The 25,678-nt window shown below is 38.4% G+C and overlaps 2 protein-coding genes across 2 annotated transcripts in view; one reads left to right on the top strand and one right to left on the bottom strand.

Annotated features, from left to right (window-relative positions):
* The window catches only part of LOC124145245 (cholecystokinin receptor-like), a 92,531-nt gene extending 67,687 nt beyond the window's left edge, over window positions 1-24,844 (top strand). Inside the window, exons 3-4 of the mRNA XM_046515019.2 lie at window positions 18,282-18,342; window positions 20,329-24,844. Coding sequence (XP_046370975.1) covers window positions 20,335-21,588 — 1,254 coding nt within the window. The 5' untranslated portion in view covers window positions 18,282-18,342; window positions 20,329-20,334 and the 3' untranslated portion in view covers window positions 21,589-24,844. The remainder of the gene's footprint in view (window positions 1-18,281; window positions 18,343-20,328) is intronic.
* LOC124145165 (ATP-dependent DNA helicase Q4-like) overlaps window positions 1-25,678 on the bottom strand; it is a 436,547-nt gene that overhangs the window by 339,347 nt on the left and 71,522 nt on the right. The gene's annotated exons all lie outside the window — the stretch shown is intronic.

Raw genomic sequence — 25,678 nt, forward strand, 5'->3', positions numbered from 1 at the left:
CAAGGAAACATAAAAGCATGGCCTAATGAAGTTAAGAATCACCTTATCTGTGTCACAATCATATGATTATTGTCAATGCAAACTGGATGCAGACACTGCATTGTTCCTACAATCAACATTATAGAAATTAGCAATAAGTATGAATTTCTGTTTTATTTAAAAAAAATGTAGTTTGTACTCTTGAATATGTATTTTAACTAACATGTAGGGTCCTCTGTGTCTGAATTTTTTTAAGGCCAAAATAATATATATCTTTCATTGATCATATTGAAATATAATCATGGTAGTATTTGGCAACAAACAGATACCGTTCATATACATAAAATCCTTGTATACAAACATGCACCATAACCCTTAAATATCAAAACAGATTTCAGTGATTTCGATTTCTTTTATTTTGAACATTGTAACATGATATCTAGTTTATGACGTAATTTTACAGTGCCTGTTACTCTTACAATTTCTTGAGAACATTCCTCATTGCTCTCTGTTATATATCTGACAAATACTTACATGTGTTGCTGTCAATATTCACAACATTGAGGCTACGGGCAACGTTGCATGAGACCTTCACATTTCGCGTACCGTATCGCCTCACCGTTGTACATACTGAAATGCATGCATATGATGTAGCCTGCTCGGCGATGCTACAACATAGATATAGGAACGTATACAAAATCTACTTAATTTTCATATTCATACATCAAGGGCAACACTTTCAGTACCGATTGCAAAACGTCAACAAAGCGACCTGGGATGAACGATCAGCTGATCTCAACGCATCGCTTCGAACGCCTATCTAGTGGATAACTATACAATATAATCAGTCGTGGTCATCCCTGATGTATCATTAAATCAAGGAACATTTATTTCCGGACATGGCAATAGATAAATCATTGTTTAGGCGAAAAGATATGCTGTCCACACACGAGCGTGACCGTTGCCGACAAAGGTGAAGGTTATACTAGTTAACTGTCTATAGGCGTCATAGTAACATGTAGTGCTCGTATCGCGCATACCACATGCGACGTCAGTTTAAGGTTGGACCGTCCGGGTCAGCGCACCTAGCGGGTTAGTGAAGGGAAGATAAATTGAAAAAGATCGCCCATTGAACAGCATGTAAAAAAAATAGGAATGTGGGTTAAGGAGGAGGCACAGTTAGGTGTGCAAGGTCAGTAATCTCTGGACAGTACAATTATATATTGTTCCCTGAAGAGATAAAGGTACGTAAAAAACAAGCAATATCTAATTACATGTTCATTCTTTTTTTACTGTGCTAAAAGGTATGATTTGTGTAGATGTAGAGTGTTTTTTCCCTAAACCGGCTTCCTTATCAGGAAGCTTCCTGCATCTGCCGTTTCATTTGAGTGCTCTGTCCCATCAGTAACTAATAACAACATTCACACTGTAGCACTTACTCTATGTCATATTATTTTTGTAAATCTTTGAACTACAACTGTTTAATACGACTTCTATAAGTATGAGAGGTAACTCTTATGGCTGGTATTACAATTCATTATCCTATGAATTGCTTCACATTTTTTTCATTTAGATTTGGTTATTTGACCGAAAAAAAGCTGATCTCATAGATAAGCCGAGGTATTAACTTGCTGCTTGAAATCTGTATCAAAATGTAATGTGCGGTAGATAAGCCAGACCCCCAGCCTAAAACTATGTCTTTTCATATCAACAAGATCAAGTCTGTCTTGAATTATGCAAGTTAATTGTGTCGTTACACCATCGATAACAAAAAGTTTGTAATCAACGTAATGTATTTTATTAATTTGAACTTTCATTCAATAACATTTACCGTATTCGACCCATTAAGCGCCCCTCCCCCAACAAAAACAAATATGACTTTTAACGAATCAAAGTATAGCATTTATGATATATGTATCCATTCTCTGTCAATTTAAGTTCGTTTCAAGGCGTCAATAGCGGTAATCTGACCGTGGTTGCTGTTAGTAAAGGTGAGTTGTGCGATCTTCCGATCGCTTCACACCCGATTTCGCCGAAATTAATTAAAACAATATTAAAAGGAATTTTGAATAAAATTAATGAAATAAGTTACAAACAAAAGTCCAGATATACAAAGAACACTTTTTATAGCCAGACAGTGTAATTACATGAATAATTTGCAAACTTCAGTATGGATTTGTTGACATGGTATTTCCGGTGTTACGTGCTCACAGTAATGTCTTTCCATGAGGGAAAAAACATCAAAACTCATTAATTCGTGTATAATGCGCACCCCCTTCTACCCAGCTGTGTTTTTTGGAGAAAAAAAGTGCGCACTATTCTCAAGAAAATACGGTAAGGCTTACTGATGAATTTTCGCCAATTTGACTCTGAATTGGTCCCAATAAGCGTCCACCCCTTCTGTCTTTTTTTTAAGCGCCCTGGGCGCTTAATGGGTCGAATACGGTACATTAATTTCAGTGTCCATCCTGTACTTACATCTTCTGTTTGCCCCGTTCCATTTGGTCAGCAGCATTTACCAACTCACCATTATATTTACAGTAATTACGGTAATCATTATCCCTGCATATAAAACAAAGACAAGCACAACCAGAAATACAATCGAAATGGTAAATCATCATGTCTAGTGATGTTTAACTGCAATTTTCACTTTTCATTGACAAAGTTTGTTATAGCATTCATTCACCTGAAGCAATACGACGTATTTTTGGTTTCCAACACAAAAAGTTTGACGAAAGTGTAACCCATACATAAGCCGACCCCCTTCTACAGAATCTTTTTTCTGGTCCTCAAAATTCGGCTTATCTGTGGTCATATACGGTACAAGATTCCCTTTCTCAAGATTCTTGCTCATCTTTGAGGAAACTGTGCATATGTGTTAAAGTTACATACTCATTTTATGTTGATTTTGTTTTATATAGTTGTTTTGATATTTTTCATTTTATCTACCTAGTTCGTCATATTTTGAATCTAATATTAATATATTGACAAAGAAGAATAAGTGGGTATGGTTTTATGGTCCTAAAGCAGTATTCCAGCTGACCCATGAAGATCCAGGGTAGAATAGGTCTTCAGCAACCCATGCTTGCCGTAAAAGGCGACTGCGCTTGTCGTAAGAGGCGACTAACGGGATCGGGTAGTCAGGCTTGCTGATTTGGTTGATGCATATCATCATATCCCAATTGTGTGGATTGATGCTCATGATGTCAATCACTGGATTGTCTGGTCCAGACTCGATTATTTACAGACCGCCATCATATAGCTGGAATATTGCTGAGTAGGGCGTTAAACAACAAACCAACAAAGTATTCCAGCTATACCATTGAGAAGGACACTGATAATGATCTCGACATGTCTCCAAGCGGGGAATCAGAACAAGAGCTTCAGCACTAACACTGAATGCCTCTACAACCCCACAGACCCTTGAAGAAATAGGAAGCACTGTGAATACTGTCTTTTAGACGGAAATAATTGTTCTCATCATATGCTGCAGGGCTAGGCACTTACAACAATTGTACTTTAACCATTGACACAGTTAATTAGCCCAATAAATTCAGACAACAAGCAACATTATCAAATTGGTCTCGTCTTAATGCCTGTCTCGAGTTATATATCTCTGGTACTGACGACATAAAAGTGTTCAGATTTAGAACAGTTTATCGGTGTTCTCAGGAAACACCTCCAGCCTCGTAGTACTCCATTTCCTCTGCAGATCCAAGTCTTCAAATTTATCGCTGACACTTGTCTATGAGCATACAACTTTAGAAATATTAAGACTTTTCTCAAGCTTGTTAGCATGCCCTGCATACCAATTACTGAACAACGTATTCCCATTGACAAAATTTTGCATTAATTCCAGTAAAATCTAATATCATTATTCCCCCCCTATATTCTCCTGTCGTAAATTGATTTGAGTTAATGTGAGTCAAACTTCAATTATCATGTTCTTTCTTTGATAGAAATGAAATAGGAAGATCAAAAAGCCCCCTTTCCCAGGAAAAATCAATGACGATCTGAGAAATTAATTCATGCTTGTGTCGCCAAGGTAATATAACAGGAAATCTAGAAATTAAAAAAATACATAATAAGCCTCATTTCTCACTTAACAGTAAAAATGGGTGATAATCCAAGAATGAAATTTATAACCTGTGTTCTACCAATTAGCATTACAGGTAAACCAGTTCATGTTCGTTATGAAACACTGAGAGAGACAGGTTGTGCTGAGGTCACTTGCTGGTCATGGCTGCAAGGTCACGGCATCTGTGGTACAAGTTGGTTTGTTTGTTGTTTAACGCTGCACTCAGCAATATTCCTGTTATATGATGGTGGTCTGTAAATCATTGAGTCTGGAAAAGACAATCCAGTGATTGACATCATGAGCATTGATCTACACAATTGGGATACGATGATATCCATCAACCAAGTCAGCGAGCCAGACCCCCTGATCCCCTTAGTTGCCTCTTACAACAAGCATAGTCGCCTCTCATGGCAAGCATGGGTTGCTGAAGACCTATTCTCTACCCAGATCTTCACGGTTCTGGTACAAGTGATATGATGAATCATCAGTTATAAAGACCTAAGGCATCAGATGAACCATCAGTTATAAAGACCTCAGACATCAGATGAACCATCAGTTATAAAGACCTAAGGCATCAGATGAGCCATCAGTTATAAAGACCTAAGGCATCAGATGAGCCATCAGTTATAAAGACCTAAGGTATCAGATGAACCATCAGTTATAAAGACCTAAGGCATCAGATGAACCATCAGTTATAAAGACCTAAGACATCAGATGAACCATCAGTTATAAAGACCTAAGGCATCAGATCAACCATCAGTTATAAAGACCTAAGGCATCAGATGAACCATCAGTTATAAAGACCTAAGGCATCAGATGAACCATCAGTTATAATGACCTAAGGCATCAGATGAACCATCAGTTATAATGACCTAAGGCATCAGATGAACCATCAGTTATAAAGACCTAAGGCATCAGATCAACCATCAGTTATAAAGACCTAAGGCATCAGATGAACCATCAGTTATAAAGACCTAAGGCATCAGATGAACCATCAGTTATAATGACCTAAGGCATCAGATGAACCATCAGTTATAATGACCTAAGGCATCAGATGAACCATCAGTTATAAAGACCTAAGGCATCAGATGAACCATCAGTTATAAAGACCTAAGGCATCAGATGAGCCATCAGTTATAAAGACCTAAGGCATCAGATGAACCATCAGTTATAAAGACCTAAGGCATCAGATGAACCATCAGTTATATAAAGACTTCCGGCATCTGATTAGCTTTAAAGATGGGGTATATAAAGTAGCATTGATTTTGAAGGCTTGTACAGGGGAGTCGCCTTATACGTGGGGTCGCTTTCTAGATGGGGATATGCAGTAATGTACAGAAGTGTAACAACTCTCTCACTGTAACTTAGATAGGAACTACTGTTATGAGGTCATGTGACAGGACTCACTTGGGGCAGCCACAGACATTTGCCAATTAGAAGTTGCATGAACAGCATAGAAGCAGAAATATGTTTTTTAAAATCTCCTCAGCAGTTTACAAAACCCAATAAACTGGACCAAAGAGAGGAAAAGTATATTGAATACCCAAAGAAAACTGAATACGACCAACGAGAATGATAACATGTAAGTAAATACTTAGTGGCTTAAAAACTGATCAGGATCCCTGATGTCTCCTTATCACTTAGTGTTTAGACAAAGAAATAGCCATTAATCCATGGTCAGTAGATGTGGTGGCAGAATCTGTCACGAAGGGACACAAAATCAATGAGGGAACTGATTGAATAGATGGCAAAGGCAGGAAACCTATGTGTTCCTCGGAACCCTGGATGTGTTGAGCTAAAATAGTCCGTGGAAAAAAATGATTAGATTTGAAGACGTGACGAATGGATAACTGTGACCATCGTGGACAGACTGAAGTGCCCACCATGGATAGTTGCACCTGTCCCAGTGATTCAATCATGCTATGACAGGTGTGCCATGCATGTGTTCATGTTTCCTCACTATTTGATAGTGATTCATAAACACATGCTTGTGATAGCGACAGAATTGTACAAAAGATTGGTGAGCTTTGTTAACCCTAGATTTGAAGCAGATTGGAACCTAACACTGCAGGTTTCAAATGATAAATTTATGCAGTCAATTTGTTGATTTTCTTAACAAGGGCAAATCATATAACAAAAACCGTCTTGCTTTGCTTGTTAAAGGGAGATCATTATACTTCACTTATGTTCAATAAATCAAAGTTTTATCAACTCAACAGGTTCATTCAAGGTTATCAATGGAAATTGTAACATATTATGAGTGTTTCCTTCAATATCATAATATTTCCCATTCATCATTTCTGGGTGCTGACATCTTGGGTGGCCATTTTGAATTGTTTTTAGGAAAATATTAACACGGTAGGAGATATGAGTGATTTGGCTCGCAACTGTTCAGACACTTTTGTCATGATGATGTTTCTTTTGATGGTTATGCTACATTACATGGCATTATTATTTGAAGAAGCCCGAGGGTCTGCCATTAACTGACACATAGGAAGGACGTTGAACAGACCAAGGGCTGTAAATGATAACGTCATCAAACGTAGTATTACTTTTTACAGCTAAATTTGATATAATGTTTTTTGAATGATCCTCATAACTCATAAACAAAAAACAAAAAACAAACAACGTATGGCAGTTCACATGAAGAATACAACAGAGGACATTCTTATACCTCTATTAAGAATCTTGCAATTCCATTGCTTAATCCATGCCACTTGACGAACTACATTTCAATGTAGACGCCCAATCATGCGACGGACACTGACCTCGAATATTGACTCGTCACATGATCAGTATTGACTGGTCACATGATGCATTTTGACTCGTCTATGAGAAAACATAACCCTCAGACCAAACCCCTTCGGCGGTCTGACCGGACCTTGGCCTGTGACCTCAATCCAGTCAGACCACCTCAGGGGTCAGGTCCTCGGGTCCTTGTTGTAGCATATTGACCTCGGCAATAGTAATTATTTGTTTTGTATCACACCGGCTGAAAAACACACATGTCATCAACAATGTCATCACTGTAAGTTGTCATGTGACCTTAGCCTTTATATTCCACCAACATTGCAGGGAGACAATTTTCAACAACAACATTTGAGGTGAGGTAGGTGAAATGGGGTTTAATGTTGCGTCCAAGATTATTGCACTTTTATAGCGACATACATGCTCGCATGCACGCACGCATGCGTTTGCTTGTACTAGTCCAGACTAATGCCAATTTTACAGTGCTAGCCCACTGAAATACCATGCCACAGTTTCACATGAATACCCAACTCAGACACAGTATACTGACTCCGAGCTGACCAGTAGACCCCTAAATGGCAAGCGCCAGGCAGAGAAACGACAAGTACCATCTCTATACATCTTTTCATATGACGAGGCTGGGGGTTCAAACTCCAGGTCTTTCGCTCTCCTGAGGCAGACGCTCTACCACTAGACCACTGAGGCGGCCAACTGCATTTGAGGTTTGATGGAATTCATATTGCAATGATTGACAGTGCACTGATTGTCAACCATCTGCAAGGAAGTTCAGAGATGCACCATGTTGTGTGTAAAATATCCACTGAGGGGTAATCTGAATCAGTGATCAGACCGTGATTTACCAATTGTGGGTAGAATCAATCTCATTAAAATCAGATCTTAGTTCTCGCTACCGCTAAACAAAGATCTGAGGACATCCCATTAGGGGTCACGTCAGAACGACCTTTCATCCGACCAATCAGAGCGTCGCTTACCAGATCATGAAAGTGACAGTCAGAATGTGATTTTTCATCATGCAGCCTCGAAAACTTTAGAACAGGGTATTCCAAATGATAGTTACGGGCTTAACGACTGAATCTATACAATCTAGACCATATATTAGCAATTCGAATGTTCTTTTGTTCAGGTTTCAAATTTTTAAGCGAAAATTTGTCAAAATATGTTTCGAAGTGTAGTCGCCGATTTGAAATTAGTGCCGTAAAGCACGAGAAAGCTGCCTTCTGATTGGCTAATGTCAACTTCTTGTCAGTAATTCCATTGATCGGTCAGAGTTCGCGAAAGGTCAGTCTGACGTGAACCGTAATGGGATGTCCTCAGATCTTTGTTTAGCGGCAGCGAGAACTAAGATCTGATTTTAATGAGATTGGGGTAGAATCGATTGCAATACAATCATCAGGGCATGAGTCATTGAATTGAAATTGCATAAATCATTTCACCGGAAATAACGTCACACAATGGACTGACAGTATGCCACGAACTTGTCCTTGTCACAGCTGCACTGGATGCACACATAGACTGATGCAAATATATGTTCTCAATTACAATGAAATATTGAGCTGTTGAAGGTGTAGTTCAAACATATTATGCAGGTGTCAACATCAATGTGCAGACAGGCAGTACAAGTCAGTTCACACAAAGACATGTGTCATGGTGTGTGATGTATACTAGTATGCATGTCCGACAGTGCTTGTCATGGCTTGTTGTCGGTGTATGTTTTAAAACTGCTGAATATCTAGATTATCTACCATGGTGAACACAATCGACATATCCTATTGACAGATAAACATATTATTTTCTGCATACTCGATATTACCAACAGATTATCTACTTGGGTACCTGGGATTACCAACAGATTATCTACTGGGGTATACAATATTACCAACAGATTATCTACTGGGGTATACAATATTTCTAACAGATTATCTACTGGGGTATACAATATTACCAAGAGATTATCTAATGGGGTATAAAATATTACCAACAGATTATTTAATGGGGTATAAAATATTACCAACAGATTATCTAATGGGATATACAATATTACCAACAGATTATCTAATGGGGTATAAAATATTACCAACAGATTATCTACTGGGGTATACAATATTACCAACAGATTATCTACTGGGGTACACAATATTACCAACAGATTATCTAATGGGGTATAAAATATTACCAACAGATTATCTACTGGGGTATACAATATTACCAACAGATTATCTAATGGGGTACCTGGGATTACCAACAGATTATCTACTGGGGTATACAATATTACTAACACATTATCTACTGGGGTATACAATATTACCAACAGATTATCTACTGGGGTATACAATAATACCAACAGATTATCTACTGGGCTATACAATATTACCAACAGATTATCTACTGGGGTATACAATATTACCAACAGATTATCTACTGGGGTACCTGGGATTATCAAGAGATTATCTACTGGGGTATACAATATTACCAACAGATTATCTACTGGGGTATACAATATTACCAACAGATTATCTACTGGGGTATACAATAATACCAACAGATTATCTTCTGGGGTATACAATATTACCAACAGATTATCCACTGGGGTATACAATATTATCAACAGATTATCTACTTGGGTATACAGTATTATCAACAGATAATCTACAGGGTACCAGGATGAACAACAGATTATCTACTGGGGTATAAAATATTACCAACAGATTATCTCCTGGGGTATACAATATTACCAACAGATTATCTACTGGGGTATACAGTATTATCAACAGATTATCTACAGGGTACCCGGGATTACCAACAGATTATGTACTGGGGTATACAATATTACATACAGATTATCTACTGGGGTATACAATATTATCAACAGATAATCTACAGGGTACCCGGGATTACCAACAGATTATCTCCTGGGGTGTACAATATTACCAACAGATAATATAAAGGGTACCCAGGATTATCAACAGATTATCTCCTGGGGTATACAATATTATCAACAGATTTTCTGCTGTGGTACCCAGGATTATCAACAGATTATCTTCTGGGGTATACAATATTATCAACAGATTTTCTGCTGTGGTACCCAGGATTATCAACAGATTATCAACTGGGGTATACAATATTATCAACAGATTTTCTGCTGTGGTACCCAGGATTATCAATAGATTATGTACTGGGGTATACAATATTATCAACAGATTTTCTGCTGTGGTACACACCATCAGTAAGATATTATGTAACAACAAGAGACTGCCAATTACCTTCATACTACTCAAAGAAACTTAAGGACCACCAGATTCGTTCATATTACTAGAGTTGTGGTCTCTACATTTTTTGAGTAGTATAATTGGACTTTTCATCTCATCTCATGCACTCCATCTCAATTCTGTTTCATGGGAGCGAACTACATTAAATCCTGTAAAAGTCAAATGACTTAAATTTCCTTCAAGTTTTGCACATAAATGAGATACATTCTTTTTTTTACCTTTTAATCAAAGCAAGAGCAAACTCCATTATCGAAACCGGTAATACACTACATTGTGAACACTAAACACCATCCTTGTGGGAAAGAAAACTGGAACTCAAATTAGAAGCTAATTTGGAAAACTAACATTGTGTTATTCAGTTCTTCAAACGGCACTGCATGTAATCATGAATTATCACACAAAGCTCTTAGGTAAAACTGGGAAATTGAAAGTCACCCATGTAAAGATGTCAATTCTCATTAGTGTCATATTTCTATTATCATGTCTTAAAGGGCCTGATGCTCAGTATTGTGGAGGCGTTGATTGCAAATTTTTAAAGCAAAATATAGAACTAGAGAAGGAAATAGAAGAATATCTAAATGGTAATTTGATGACATTTAATGATACAGCAGTGAATGACAGATTGAATTTGATTTAAAACACCATTCACGTCTCCAAGCAGGTTGCATTAGTGTCCTGGGTGCCGTCTTACAAAACAACCTCAGCGCTACAACTGTCGCAAGTCTATGTTAAGGTATGGGGGTTACGATCACCTTAGCACTAAGATCGCCTTGTACGACGGTAGGCTAGGTTGATGAAATTCATAGAGCAGTGTACTTCCACATAAACTTACGACTGCGTACCTCTACGATCATCGGTGGAATAACATCCTCACACACTTGACTCCTCTGTCTGGGAGACATCTTCCCGAGGCAAGGGAGTTAACTGACTTTAAAAGTCCAGTTTTCACCCTTGCCGAACTAGGCTGGAATTACTGGGCTCGACCGTAGCGCCACCAGTGGCTATTACCAGCTATGTCCCTTCTAAGCCTCTCCTATGGACCAATCAGATTCCACCTCTCGTATCACTTGCGTTTCCTTCACACAAAATGGTGGCGCCCGGTCAGGATGATCTGATCGATAATCAATATCTATATTGTGATAAAACGTGTCTTACATCGCGAAATGCATCAAATCACGTTAGCACCTTGATTAAAAACATGGAAAGATTTGGAAAATATTTGCTGACAACGAGTTGGCGGTGCACATGCTTTGCAAATCCTGCAATCGACCGAAATCTGAACGACAGTTAACGAACCGGATTTCGATTTCAGTGTGCGATTTTGATTGGACTATGCATAGACTCGTTAGTCCAGCCAAAATGTAACTCCATAATACCAGCCTTGTTCGGCAAGGGTGGAAAATGGACTTTTATAGTCAGTTAACTCTCTTGCCTCGTGAAGATGTCTGGAAGAATGTCTTGCTGTCATACACTCAACTCAAATCAACAAGCTGATTTATTCCCTGCGTTATGAACTTGAAGTGCAATGTGCAGGCAACAGGGAGGGGGAAATAAGAAAGAATATCTTGGTGTTAAGAGGAATTGAATTTTTTTTATTTAATCTTGTGCATCAGATTTTAACACACAGTTATGAGAGAAGTTACATCATGGCATGACAGATTCATAACGTGAGAGGACTCCCAGGAAGATGCAGATCTTTGATGTTTACCACTTTGGGGAACCCCATGTCCAAGCACTGGTATGGTGCTGACAAACCAAGAATCATTATCAGGATGAAAAGAATATTTCAAATAAAATAAAAGAATCATGTCCTTTTTTTTAAAACATCACCCAATCACATTTCCTGAATATCTTAACAAAATACCAACAAGAAGATGAAATAAGTATTATTTAAATTTTAAAAAATGTGTTTTTTTACCCAGGTTTTACTATCTGATGAAAGTACCTTTGATGTTTTATGTCAAGTTATTGAAAAACCATCAGAAAGATTCGGAATCACACCTTCAAATTTTATACTTCAGCTTTGCACAAACAGGCATGGGAATTAGTTCCATCAAAGACTGATGCAAGAATCAAAGGAATTGGTAAAAGGTGTCCGTACACATATAGATTTCTTTAGACATCAATAATTCTACTAATAGTCATGTTAAAACATTTCAAGCTGAGAAAGATGATGGTCCATCTGTGCTTCGAATGGTTCTGAAAGCACCAAATCTGCAACTGGTTTGTAGTGACACATTTGCATTCAAAGTTGATAAGAAAGATCAAAGAAGGGATTTATTAAGATTATATTTTTGTAATATTTCTTCCACCATATTAATCCATCAACAGCTTTGTTACATTATGTAACATTGAGTAAGATCATCATCATAACATCATCATCATCATAACATCATCATCATCATCACCACCCAACACCGAGGAGAAAGTACCAGTTCTTGAATCCTTCAATCCATAAAAAAGTGCAAAACATTAAGGGTAAAAAGGCAGTCAAGGAAATGTGTTCCAACAGATAACAAGGAAGTTCTCTCTGCTGGAGTGCTCAAGCAACAAATAAGTTTCATCTTGAAAGAAAAAAATAAACACACGGACCAATTCCGTGTTAAGTGACGCAGGTTTAACCATCAAAACATGAGTGCTGCTGATGAAAATGCCACAAGATGTTTCCTTCCTCCAAGAAGTCAGTGTTCCAATTCAGTCATTTCATAACTTGATGAACAACATCATTAACTATTATAAATAAAATGGTTTAGCCGCTGAACTTCAATCCTAAAATCATGTTTCTGATGTTAACCCAAGAAACAAAGGTCTTTGATGTAACATGATTAGTGAAAATGTCTGGCAAATGTCACCTGACCGGGGAAAGAAGGTATTTGGCCATAAAGTTATCTCTTAAATAACCGTAGTAAAGATCACCTTATGATAAACTTGATCCACTGGTATCCTGTATAAGCGTCTTTGACATTTGAGAAAAGGATACGGTATTTACATTTTCAGGGGCTGCGGATTTACAGGAAGTCAAACTATTGTGCATTTAGTGTTGGTCCACAATACAATGTCCACATCTGACCACCCTGTTTGCTAAATAGTGTTAGACTTACAGGTGTCATTTGGCTACACTCGTTATCAAATATGTTCCCTAATAAACCAGCAGTGAATGGGTACCAAGTAGGATGAGATAAGAGCTTGGGTTTTATATTCCTTGGAAGCTGAACATTGATCTGTTGTCTGTGGAAATGATGTCTTTAGCTTAGAGTGAGTGAGTGAGTGAGTGAGTGAGTGAGTGAGTGAGTGAGTGAGTGGAGTTTGATGCCACTTTAAACAATATTCCAGTTATATCACAGCATGTCAGCTTAGAAGTGTAAAAAGACATACAGCACTTAAGATTCAGTTCTTTTATTTTGTTTGTGGTTTAACACTACTCTCAGATATATTCCAGCTACACGAAGGCGATCTGTAAATAAGTGAATCTGGACCAGACAAACCAGTGATTGATATTAAAGGCAAAGTCCCACACAGTCAGGTACACACAATCCAACAAGTCACTGAGGCTAACTACCAATCAAGAGGGCACGGGTGGCCTAGTCGTCTCATGCTCCGCGAGTCGCTGTGCAGAGTTGTGTCCCTTGGGCTCGCCAGAAACCTATGATTTTGGGTTCGAATCCCGGTTCGCCCCGATTATGTTTCTAGGTTTGTCAGCACCATACCCGTGCTCATGGGTTTCACCGAAGTGGTACACGCCTGAGACCTGCATCACTTCGGGCTTTCCTCCCACATTAAGCTGACACGCCGCGATATGACTGGAATACTGTTAAAAGCGGCGTTAAACCCAACTCACTCACACTCACTAACTACCCATCAATTAAGTCAGCTCTGATGCAGAAGTGACAGATCTGACATAGCCTCATCACTGCAGGAAATATCTATGTTATACACACAGATCATGTGCAGCACTGATCCGAACACCATCAATCACAATCTGTTAGAGGTACTTGAAAATAATATTGATCTCTTCAATTAACATCGCCTATAATAATACCACACTTTAAGATAATGATCCGACTCACTGAACTCTAACAGGATGTGAGAATCAATGCGATGAAAGTTTGAAGATGGAACGGACAGATGTCTAGCAATTAGTCTTGCCCTGTAGACATCAGGAACCATACATGCTTGAGCAGACGGCAGTGATGAATGTAAAGGTCATGAGGTCAAACTATATTGGGTCGTTCATCAGATAGGGTTATATTAGGAATACAAGGCTTTATCATCCATAAAGTGTCTGTGTTCATGGAATGGATTGGGTAATGATTAGAATGATTAGGTCAATAGAAAGATTACCTTCTCAATCATCATGGGGATTGTGTGTCCACAATGGCTGCTCGGTATGAATATTGTTTGGACAATTGAGGGAACTGGGTAACACGGGTAACGTAGGTTGTTTTCCAGTCAATGGATTATGCTAACATTATACACCAATGGTTGAAAAGTCTGTCATACAGATCTGAAACAAATATATCCAATACAGCCCATGTAAGTCTATAATAGTGGGCAAGTCTAGATTACTGCAGTATCAAGAAAATCTGAAAATAAAGAGAGTCTCTGGGTTCCTTTTTCTTATATTTCATAACAGTGAGTGAGTGAGTGAGTGAGTGAGTGAGTGAGTGAGTGAGTGAGTGAGTGCAACCTTATACTTGGCCCAGAATCAGGATATCAGTTAGGTTTTAATATCCTTTTAATAAGTTTTTGCCTTGGATACTCGAGATATCGATATCCCATTTATTATAGCAGCTGAAACCTGGGACACGGTTAATAAAGTTGTGTTTCAAGTTAAGACAAATCATTAATTCCAGGTTTCACAAATGTACACGATACAAACTCATGACCAATGTTTCCTGGTTCAATGAAAAGAGTGCAAACATTTATGTCAAATATTGTTATTTTCAATAATTCTTTCTTTTTGTCAATAGTTCCAAGAATTAATCTATATTGAATGTTAAACTCTTTTTGAAACAATTTCGTGAACAATCTATAAATTTGTTTATCAGGAATGGCATTCCACTCTAGAAATCAGTTCAAGGTATGACTTGTACAGAACGTTTAAGAGTCTTATTCAACCAGAAAAATACTTATCTACATTAACATCAAGAACCCTTTGATGTCCATTTATTCAATTTAGGCTTGGATTGTTAGATCTCATGATAAATGAAGGAAGAAAAATGTAAACTGAAACGTCGAAGAGGCTGTGCCCATTATGTCATTCAGCTATAGAAAATGAAATTCATTTTACTTTTGTCTGTCCTTATTATTGTGACCTAAGAAGAAAGTACCTGCTTTTTTTTCTCGTCTTTCTTCAAAAGATGATGCTGTCATATCAAAACTGGCTATAAATTTTAAAAATGCAATTTCCCTCAGAAACAAATTGTTAAACATGAGTATATAGCCAAATATGTAAACTACTTTTTTGTAACTCTCTTGTGCATTGGCCGGAGGCCCTACATGCAATAAATATCTTTGACTTTGACTTTGAAAGTCGATTAACTTGTACATTTCTTAAAATGGTTGAAGATAATATTCCACGGCAATTCTATATCAATCGGGTTTTCGCATTCAACACAAAGATGCAATTTTCCTGATCTAATCAGTTTATTGTAAAATATTCTTCCACTTTTTTATGTTTTGATGACTTAAACATACTGAAAGTTATAAGCATCAGTTTAATATCCTTTTGACTTCTGCAAACAAACTGCGAAGGATTGGGGGAAACAAGTAATATTTTTCATTTATAAATTTCTCTTTTCTCATATGTTATGGAGTCAAAACTTTATTAGCGCCATCCCCCAAAACACTGACAGTAGTGAGTGAGTGAGGTAAATTAAAGTCGCATTGACAGTATTTCCGACCTATCAAGATCCCAGACAGTGATCTATAACAGAATGCGTAGGTTTGTACGAGGTCCTTATAATCTGCTGACATGGATTATGAGACCATTCAAGGTTAGCACCATCGGAAGTCAAGATGGGAAATAAAAGGAAACAACCCAGGAAAGGGATTTGTTGATGCCAAAATGGTCCTAATTGGCTCCTGGCTGATGTAAATCAGGATTAGAAGAATCCTTGATGTCTTTCCTGTGTTTTCATAAAGGAAATTGTAGAAAGAGAATCCTTTCTTCGCAGATACTGAGGAGGAAAAAGAATTCAAACGGCTGCTGATTTTGTTATTTCCTGCCAGCTGAAAGACAAGCTCATATGTGTGCCAACCTGGTTAATTTCTAGTTTTACCGATTTTCATGTCGAACATGCAGAAGGCAAAACATTTACCGGTATTTTACAAATATTGTCAAGGGTTATTTAACGTTAATTTCCTACAACAAGAGTGAGTGAGTGAGTGAGTGAGTGAGTGAGTGAGTGAGTGAGTGAGTGAGTGAGTGAGTGTGACCAGAATGTTCCTGCTGACAACTACCACTACTGATGTTGCAGCTGCTGTCGTCACTGCTTCTGACACAACTACTGCAACTACTACGACTACTACTATTGCTACTGCTACTACTAATGCTACTACTACCACCACTTCCACTATTGACATAACTACTACTGGTTCTAATGCAACTAAAAAAACTGCTACTACTACTGCTACAGCTGCTACTACTACTACTACTGCTACAGCTGCTACTACTACTACATATATGCTGATATTATGCACAATTGTGTCTTGACAATGCAAGATTTCCACCAAATGGCGTATCCAGTTCAATTAAGCTACAAACCTTCCTGCACCTATATGAAATTAATAATCTCCATCCAACCTTGCTTAAAACGGTCACTGGAACAAGTAATTAAAACGGTCACTGGAACGAGTACCGTATTCAACGTAATAAGCGCCCCGCTCTAATAAGTGCCCACGACAATATTTGCTGATATATTGGCTAGTAAACAATCCTAATTAGCACCCCTTCCGATTGATCAATGTACACAAGACTTATTTATTCGTGTATATGCATATGTTATATGCACCCTTAATTGTGGGCAATTAAATTCTGGAAAGATATATCTGTCGTACATAAACATTTCAGGCTGTCACCATAAACCACGAAATTTATCTTTCAACTCTGTTTTTTTTCCCACTAAAATAATATTCTAATAAGAGCCCCCTATTTCTAATTTTGAGAGCGCCCTTGGCGCTTATTACGTCGAATACGGTAATTAAAACGGTCACTGGTACAGCTGATATCATACATATACAATTACTATACAAACACATTCTGGGTCAGTTGCACATTTGCCAAATGTATTCTACAGGTAATGAAACTGGACAAGAGGCAATCAATGACTGTGACACCGTTTATCAATAGGAACCTGTCAGCTGTACCATATTCCGCGTTTAAACTAATCAAGGATTTCATGCCACAATTCCTTTTAATAAACAAGCAAGATAATGACTATTTTCTTTGAATCAAGCCATGTATTGTTGAGAATTAGTGAGTGAGTGAGTTGGGTTTAACGCCGCTTTTAACAGCATGCCAGTTATATCACAGCGTGTCAGCTTAACGTAGGGGGAAAGCCCGAAATGATGCAGGTCTCAGACGTTTACCACTTCGGTGAAACCCACGAGCATGGGTATAGTGCTGACAAACCTTGAAACATAATCAGGGCGAACCAGGATTCGAACCCACAATAATAGGTTTCTGGTGTGCCCAAGGGACGTAATTCTGCACAGTGAATCATGGCACCTTAGATGATTGGGCCACCCATGCCCCCTGTTGAGAATTAAATGTATGTCAATAAGTGCACGGGAGACTGGTAATTTATTATGGAGGATGGTTGGTGGGGACAGTGATGAGACAGGTCTTAGAACTGTGTCAAATTGTGCTGACTCCCCCCAAAATACCCCCATCATCCCCCACCCTCAACCTACCTTTAATAAATGACTGATAATGTTCAAATTTTACATGTTAATTTGAAAAAATACCATAGTGTGATATTTTTCATGAAGATATGAAATTAAAACGAAATTCATGTGATCAAATAACATTATTAGTTATTCTGTCATGCATTTCATGTACGTCTCTGCACTATGCAGCCACAACAACGCCACCTGTTGCATCCGTGCTTACCTGTATGTTCATATCATTGCATATTTACACATTCTTGATAAATGAAATGAATTGATATCAAAAACACTTTTTCCAGCCCATAATGGAATGGACCTAGGCAGTGACCAGTTCTGGATAACAAAGGCAGCACACTGCAGGTGAGAAACAGATATTTGTTGATGTTTCATTGCTTCTTTAAGTAAATCGGGACTCATCTAATATACGGGGTGCAATAACCTTTCTTAGGAATGTATCATATTTTTGACAGACACACCGCATTATGTATCAAGTCTTGTCCCCTTTCTCCACCCTCACCAAGTAAAAAGTTTCATGACCCCCATCCCTCCTCCCATTAATAAATGACCAGTCTCTAAATTATGTTCAATTCATTGAAATAATAGAACTGTGTCACTTTTAAATGACCCCCCCCCCCCCTCCCTCCATAGTTTCCTGGAATTTCCATCCAATTTTTACCAGTGTATACAGTTCATGACCATGATTGGACACAACAAACTCTTCTGAACTTTAAAACAGAGTAAGAAATGAGCTGAACTGAAGTTCTCGTCAAACCTATACCAGTGAGTGTACAAGAGGCGAAAGGTTTTGGAGGTCTAATAAAGGTCAGGGTAGGTTCTTTTTGGCTCACAGGATCTGCGGAATTTATAAAGTGGGCAAAATGTTCAGACATTGAGAACCAAACTTTGTTCATTTCAACATTTGCTTGTTTGGTACTTATGAAAACTCTAGATACAAAAGTAAGAATAAAACGTGAAACAATGGCTGATTTTACAGGTTGTCATTAATCTTTTTTCGACTATTTGAAGAGAAGGCTTTGAGCCACGTTGATTTTTATAGATGTACATAAAACATTACAAACCTATTTTAAATAATTCATCTTTGGTCAAGGACTTGCTTGCACATTAAATTTTCAGTTGAACTCCTAAAATCTGCCTTTTCAATTCATTTTAGCCATATTTGTGTATTTGACTTGCAAAAACTTGCAAGTGTAATTAGCAAGATAGGGTATTTGTCAGCCATTTGAACATGTCTGATTATTTTCACAGCAATATTTCAAAGTTTTTCACAACTTTAAGCAAACTATCAAGTGGCCCAATGTGATCCTTATGCCACTTCTCCGCCTTTGTCTTCCAAATATGTTTCATAATGTTCGGTAAAAAGTTCAGTGTGCGACATTTTGAATTTACAACCAGAGTTTGAAACACGAATTTTGTGCAGAACAAATATTTGTATGTTTGCTAGCATCATTGGCACACATCTACCATAAATACTCAACACTGTATGTAGGTTAAGAAGACATGTTTCCAATGTGTACCATTTAATGACAAAACTAACAATCAGTCAAGTGTTACCACAGAGTGTCTTTATTCTTATCACATTCAATCTCATTAAAATCAGATCTTAGTTCTCAATACCACTAAACAAAGATCTGAAGACATCCCATTAGGGGTCACGTCAAGAACGACCTTTCATCTGACTTATCAGAGCGTCGCTTACCAGATTATGAAAGTGACAGTCGGAATGTGATTTCTAATCATGCAACCTGGAAAACTTTAACATGGGGTATTCTGAACGATATATAGTTACGGGTTTAACGACTGAATCCATACAATCTAGACCATCTATTAGCCATTGCAGAATGTTCTTTTGTTCACTTTTCAAATTTGTCAAAATATGTTTCGAAACGTTGTCGCCAATTTGAAATTAGTGCCGTACAGCACGAGAAAGCTCCCTTCTAAATTGGTCAATCCATTGGTCGGTCAAAGTTCGCGCAAGGTCGGTCTGACGTGACCCGTAATGGGATGTCCTCAGATCTTTGTTTAGTGGTAGCGAGAACTAAGGTCTGATTTTAATGTGATTGTATCACGATATGCAGCACGTGACTTCCAAACTTTACACGCTAATCCTGCACAAGACATATGGTGCACGTCGAGTCATAGATCTATGACGTCACATGTGATGTGATCATGAGCGTCAGTTCACACAACATACTTGTATGTTCTTTGAGCATCGAACCAATCTAATATCTCTTGAATATGAGTAATTCTTCAAATATTAACCAACATGTATGGTATTCGCGTTTCTTTTGTTGGTGATTATATAATAATTTTCTTTTCTGCTTTCAGATTAAGATGTCGTGTCCCAATCTGAGTCTAGACAATGATGGTAATACGACCTCTGACCTCCAAGACACCCAGAGTGCGGAGGAGCTTCAAGCAATCGCCATCCAATACTATTTCATGAACATTGGCATCCCTGTTGTGTGTTCGTTTGGGATTGTTGGCAACATTTTAAACTTATTAGTGTTAACGAAAGAAAAGCGTCAACGCACATTGACCAAGATGGAGTTATCTGCCCATATGGGCCTCATCGCGCTTGCCTTTTCTGATTTCATGTTTTGTCTATTGGCACTGTTGTTTGTGATGCTACCACTGAAGGGTGTTTACGTCCTTGGCGATGCTCTGATCTACTATGATTGGCTCGGGGGAGGCTTCATCACTATGTTCATTGTAACCAGCACTTGGTTGATTGTTGTAATGGCTGGTGAACGGTACATGGCCGTCTGTCATCCCTTTAAAGCCAGGAATCTTATCTCCCTTCGTCGCACTCGTATCAGTATCACAGCTATATTTGTTGGATGTGCCTTTTGCACCATACCGATCTTCATGCAAACACGCATTCAACACTTTCAATGTGCTGACAACATAACTTACCTCCATGTCATAGAACGAAGCATGTTCACGCGTAAAGTTGTAGCAGCCAGACGTCTCATGTGGTCGGTGCTGTTTGATTTCATTCCTTGCGCTGCTCTGATCTACTTCAATATCTGTCTGATATGGAAGATTCACCATGCCAAGAGGATGCGGAGGAACATGGCCCCGATGCAGTGCCATGAACAGAGTAGTCTGTACAGCGCAAACAAAAACGGAACGCTTTCAACATCTGTGAGTTTTAAAAGAAGTCCTGGACAGATATCGTACAAGCCATCCTGTTCTGTCGAGTTGGAGTCTCAGAGCTACAACTCCAGCCCCCATCAAACCAAAATGGCGCGGCATATTTCGCGGAAACGATCCACTGATAGTGCGTTGAACAGCGTGACAGCAACTCTGGTTGCCGTAGTGATAATGTTCCTTATTCTTGTGTCACCAAGTGAATTGCTCAAATTTGTGTTGAACTACACCACAGACTCCCAACAGTATAAAGTGAAGATCGTGAATGCCATCACTAATTTTATGCAGGCACTGAATTTTTCCACAAACTTTGTGTTGTATTGTGTAATTAACAAGTCATTCCGTGAAACACTGACATCAATATTCTCTACAGTATATTGTAGGAAGATGCTCCAAAGTCGAGAAGAGCATCTCATCCTGGAGAGATCTGGATGAATCACACGATGTGTGCAGGGACATTTTTCACAAAGCGATCTTATTGCCAAGCTTACGCTGAACAATATGAGTTAAGACAATCACAGCACTACTTGCTTTGTGAAATTGGCCCAGGACATTAATAGTAGAGCTTAAACAGACTTTGAGACTACTTATCCTTATTTAGGGCTAGTAAGCCAGACAGCATGGCCCTTAGTGAAGATATAGTACTCCAACGGAACTTCTTTTTTTTTGGTGTAGTGATTCTGCTAGAAATGTTGCAACCTAATTTTTGAAGATTATTACACAATTGTTTAAACAATGATCGCTGTACAGCTTGAAATGTGATGTTATATTATATATGTGTTACACTGCTAATATATTCAAAATCTCACAAAATCGAGGGAAAGCAGGATTCTAATCTATTTTAGCCACAACAGAGCCTGATATTAATACCTAAAAGGGATTGACAAAAAATACTTTGAACCAATGTGAGTGGAAAAAAACAAAGGCCATCCCAAAAAATGTGTAATTATACTATTAAAATCAGTTAAGGACACCTGATTCTTTCATATTACAATAGTTAATCTGTCATGGCATGACGGATCAAGTTTTGTAATATGTTTGTTTGTTTCTTGTTGAACGCTGCACTCAGCAATATTCCAGCTCTATGATAGCGGTCTGTAAATAATCAAGTCTGGACCAGACAATCCAGTGATTGCATCACGAGCATCGATCCATGCAAGTCAGTGAGCCTGACCACCTGATCCAGTTAGTCACCTATTACCTCTTAAGACAAGGGGAGTCACCTTTTACGGAAAGCCTCATTTTCGAAGACCTAGTCTAACCTGGATCTTCGCGGGGCTTTAGTAATATAAAAGAAAAGGGTGGTCCTTAATACTTTTTGAGGAGTATACTATGTAAGGGATTGTTGTGTCATGACCTAGTCAGCAATATTCTAGGTAGTTTCAACAACTGTGTCTTGACCAGACAAACAGTAGTATGAGCAGAAGCAATGTCAACCAGATTGCTTCTGAGTGAGTGAGTTAGTTGGGTTTAACACCGCTTTTAACATTATTCCAGTTATATCACGGCGTATCAGCTTGATGTGGGAGAAAGTCCGAAGTGATGTAGGTCTCAGAAGATTGCATCTGAAGACGAGTGAAAATCCGAAAGAACTAACTGTCTTCTCTAGAACCTCATCATTTCCTAAACCACTCATCTGAAATGACCTGTAGACTAGTTAATATCAGTCACTTGTTTGTCTGGTCCAGATTGAATTATTAACAAGCTGTGGTCATTTCCCTTGGAATATTGATGAATGCTGCGTTAAACAAGACACAAATTCAATTGTGGTAGGTATTTGCTGAAAATGATACCCATGTGATATTTTCTGAAAAAAGATCTTGAAGCATCCCAGACCACTTGGCATGAGACTCCAATGGTAGTCACAGCATGTGAGTAAGTGAGTTGGGATACCACAGCCCAAAACAATATTTAAATTTTTAGCCTTGAGATTTCTCATGATGCAGTATCCATGAACAGGGTTAAAAATTGAGACAGCATAGCCCTGTTCGTGGATTGCTTCATACAACTATGTACCAGCCCACAGCTTATCAGTTAAGATCAAGCCATTGAAAATATATTCCAGAAGGGGCTTTGTCTTTGTCCAACATTTATGCACACAAATACTTCTTCACAAAATTAATGTTTTCCTTCTTAGATGAGCAATTTGTGTCTATGGTTTGATGTAGTGGTTGCTAAAGAAAGACAGTTATCACAGCCGCCAAAGCATCTGAAAGACGTCAAAGAATGCAACAGTTGTCTTAATCACATAGCTCTGTCATTGTCATATTCTGTCTCTTATAGTCACTGACTTCAACACGACGGCCTTATCAAGTGGTCAAGACACTGCTGGTCATTCTCACACCGGTCATTGTTGGGAACTAAGAATATATGTATGATCTCATAGTAACAGCTCTAACCTCACTCAATTCTTACAGTGACCGACTAGCCTCAGTTGAGCTGGGAGTCCAAGTTTGAAGTCATCAAAAAAATGTTTTCTTTGTGTAATAACTCATATTTGATTATGTACACAGAAACCCTTATATTATGCCCACTGAATTATACAGACTGAAGAATCATGCCACATAAAAACAAAACTGGTTGTTGCATCACAACATTCCATAGCTTCTGACGTTTAGCCATTGTGGTTTGGTTTGGTTGGTTTTGTTGTTTAACGCCGCACTCAGCAATATTACGGCAAGCATGGGTTGCTGAAGACCTATTCTACCCCGGAATCTTCACGGGCCTTAGCCATTGTGACATCACTAACTTCATTATCAAACAGAGGAACGTTCTTGATTGCCGTGACTGGTAGTTGACTTGCCTTTGCATGTGTTTGTGACAGGTGCAACCAGTGGGGCAGGCTCATGATATAGTCAGAATCGTACAATCAACTATTGAACATGGAAAGGGTTTTGTAGCTGTTATTTATCTAGAATCATTATTCTATCAACTAATTTACATTTCTTACCATGTATTAAGTGAGGAAAAAGTATATGTATACAGTCAAACAACGTGGTGTCGAAGTTGAAGGAACCTACGTAAATACTTCGAGTTATCCAGGGTTTGACATAACCGAAAATGATTAATAAAGAAGGAACACAGAGGGACTAAGCTTTTACTTTGAGACAACCATAAGTTTGACACATCAAAGTTTGACACAACAGTATTTGACTGTATTATCTCCCTTTGTGTCGGAACTACATTCTGTCTGATCTAATGACACATGGTCATTAAAATAAAAGGAGATTTAGAAGCCAGGTACAACATACATTACAAAGAGAATACCTGTGAAATAAGTCAAGTCTCATGCACCGGTCTTAAAAATATCAACGTGATAGGGTCACTCAAGGTAGGAACCTTAATTTTTCAGCTGAATACTTTATAATAAATAGCCTATAGCAAGTAGCCTGTTTATCAACATTGCAATCATAGTTTATCAACAGTCTAAGAAGAAAATGTAAAACTTTCTGATTTTTTCTGAGAATATTGTTTCCTGTATCAATGAAAGACTTATGAGGGTTCATCAGGGAAAAGAATTCCTGTCGGACCACAGAGTTTATTAATAGCATATGGGCTGATTGAGATCATAATATTACTCTAAGAAATGGTGGCTTATTTTAACTCATCACATATCAATTTATCATGCTCTTCTTTGTCAAGTTTTCTCCTTTTTGCATATGACAATAAAATTGCATATCGTTGACTGTAACTGTTGTGTCGTTATCTTATTTTCACAAGTCTTCTCAAAAGTCAGATGCAGACTGAGAGATTGAGCATTCATTTTCCTCCCTGACAACTTATCTGGGAAACAGAACCCATTTGACCAGGTGTGCGGGAAGAGTGAGTGAGTGAGTTGGGTTTAACGCCGCTTTTAACAGTATCACAGCGTGTCAGCTTAATGTGGGAGGAAAGCCCCAAGTGATACAGGACTTAGATGTTTACCACTTCGGTGAAACCCACAAGCACGGGTATGGTGCTGACAAACCTAGAAACATAATCTGGGTGAACCGGGATTCAAACCCACAATCATAAGTTTCTGGCGCGACCAAGGGACGCAACTCTGCACAGCGAATCGCGGCGCCTAAGACGTCTGGGTTACCCGTGCCCCCTGTGAGGGAAGAACTCCCCCACCCTGTGTTACCATACACATTTCAAGCATTCCTAGTTAACTATTATCTGACTTTAGGGCTGGGACAAGTCCAAATTTACCTCCAAGGTACCCGACCCCCTATTACCCCGACCCTACCCAGGTACCCACTGCTGATCTCAAGAATTGGGAACAAAATGTCTGATTGGGAATTGTTTTACCGCAGCCCTGGCCAAAATTATTTAGATACAAGCATCAAACAATCAGATCATGCATACACTGAAGTTGACTGAAGCTTTATCGTTACTCAAACATATACACGTCAATAGGAATGTGTGAACTGTCAGAAAGAAATGTGAACATTAGTGACTTGTAGTGTAACCACTGAGATGAAGTGGGTTTTTGTCATTAAACGATATATCATGTGACTAACTACGGGTCCAGGTAGTCCTGTGG

This window comes from Haliotis rufescens, unplaced genomic scaffold (assembly GCF_023055435.1).
Source record: "Haliotis rufescens isolate VD_foot unplaced genomic scaffold, xgHalRufe1.0.p SCAF_17, whole genome shotgun sequence".
NCBI classification, from domain to species: Eukaryota; Metazoa; Mollusca; class Gastropoda; order Lepetellida; family Haliotidae; genus Haliotis; species Haliotis rufescens.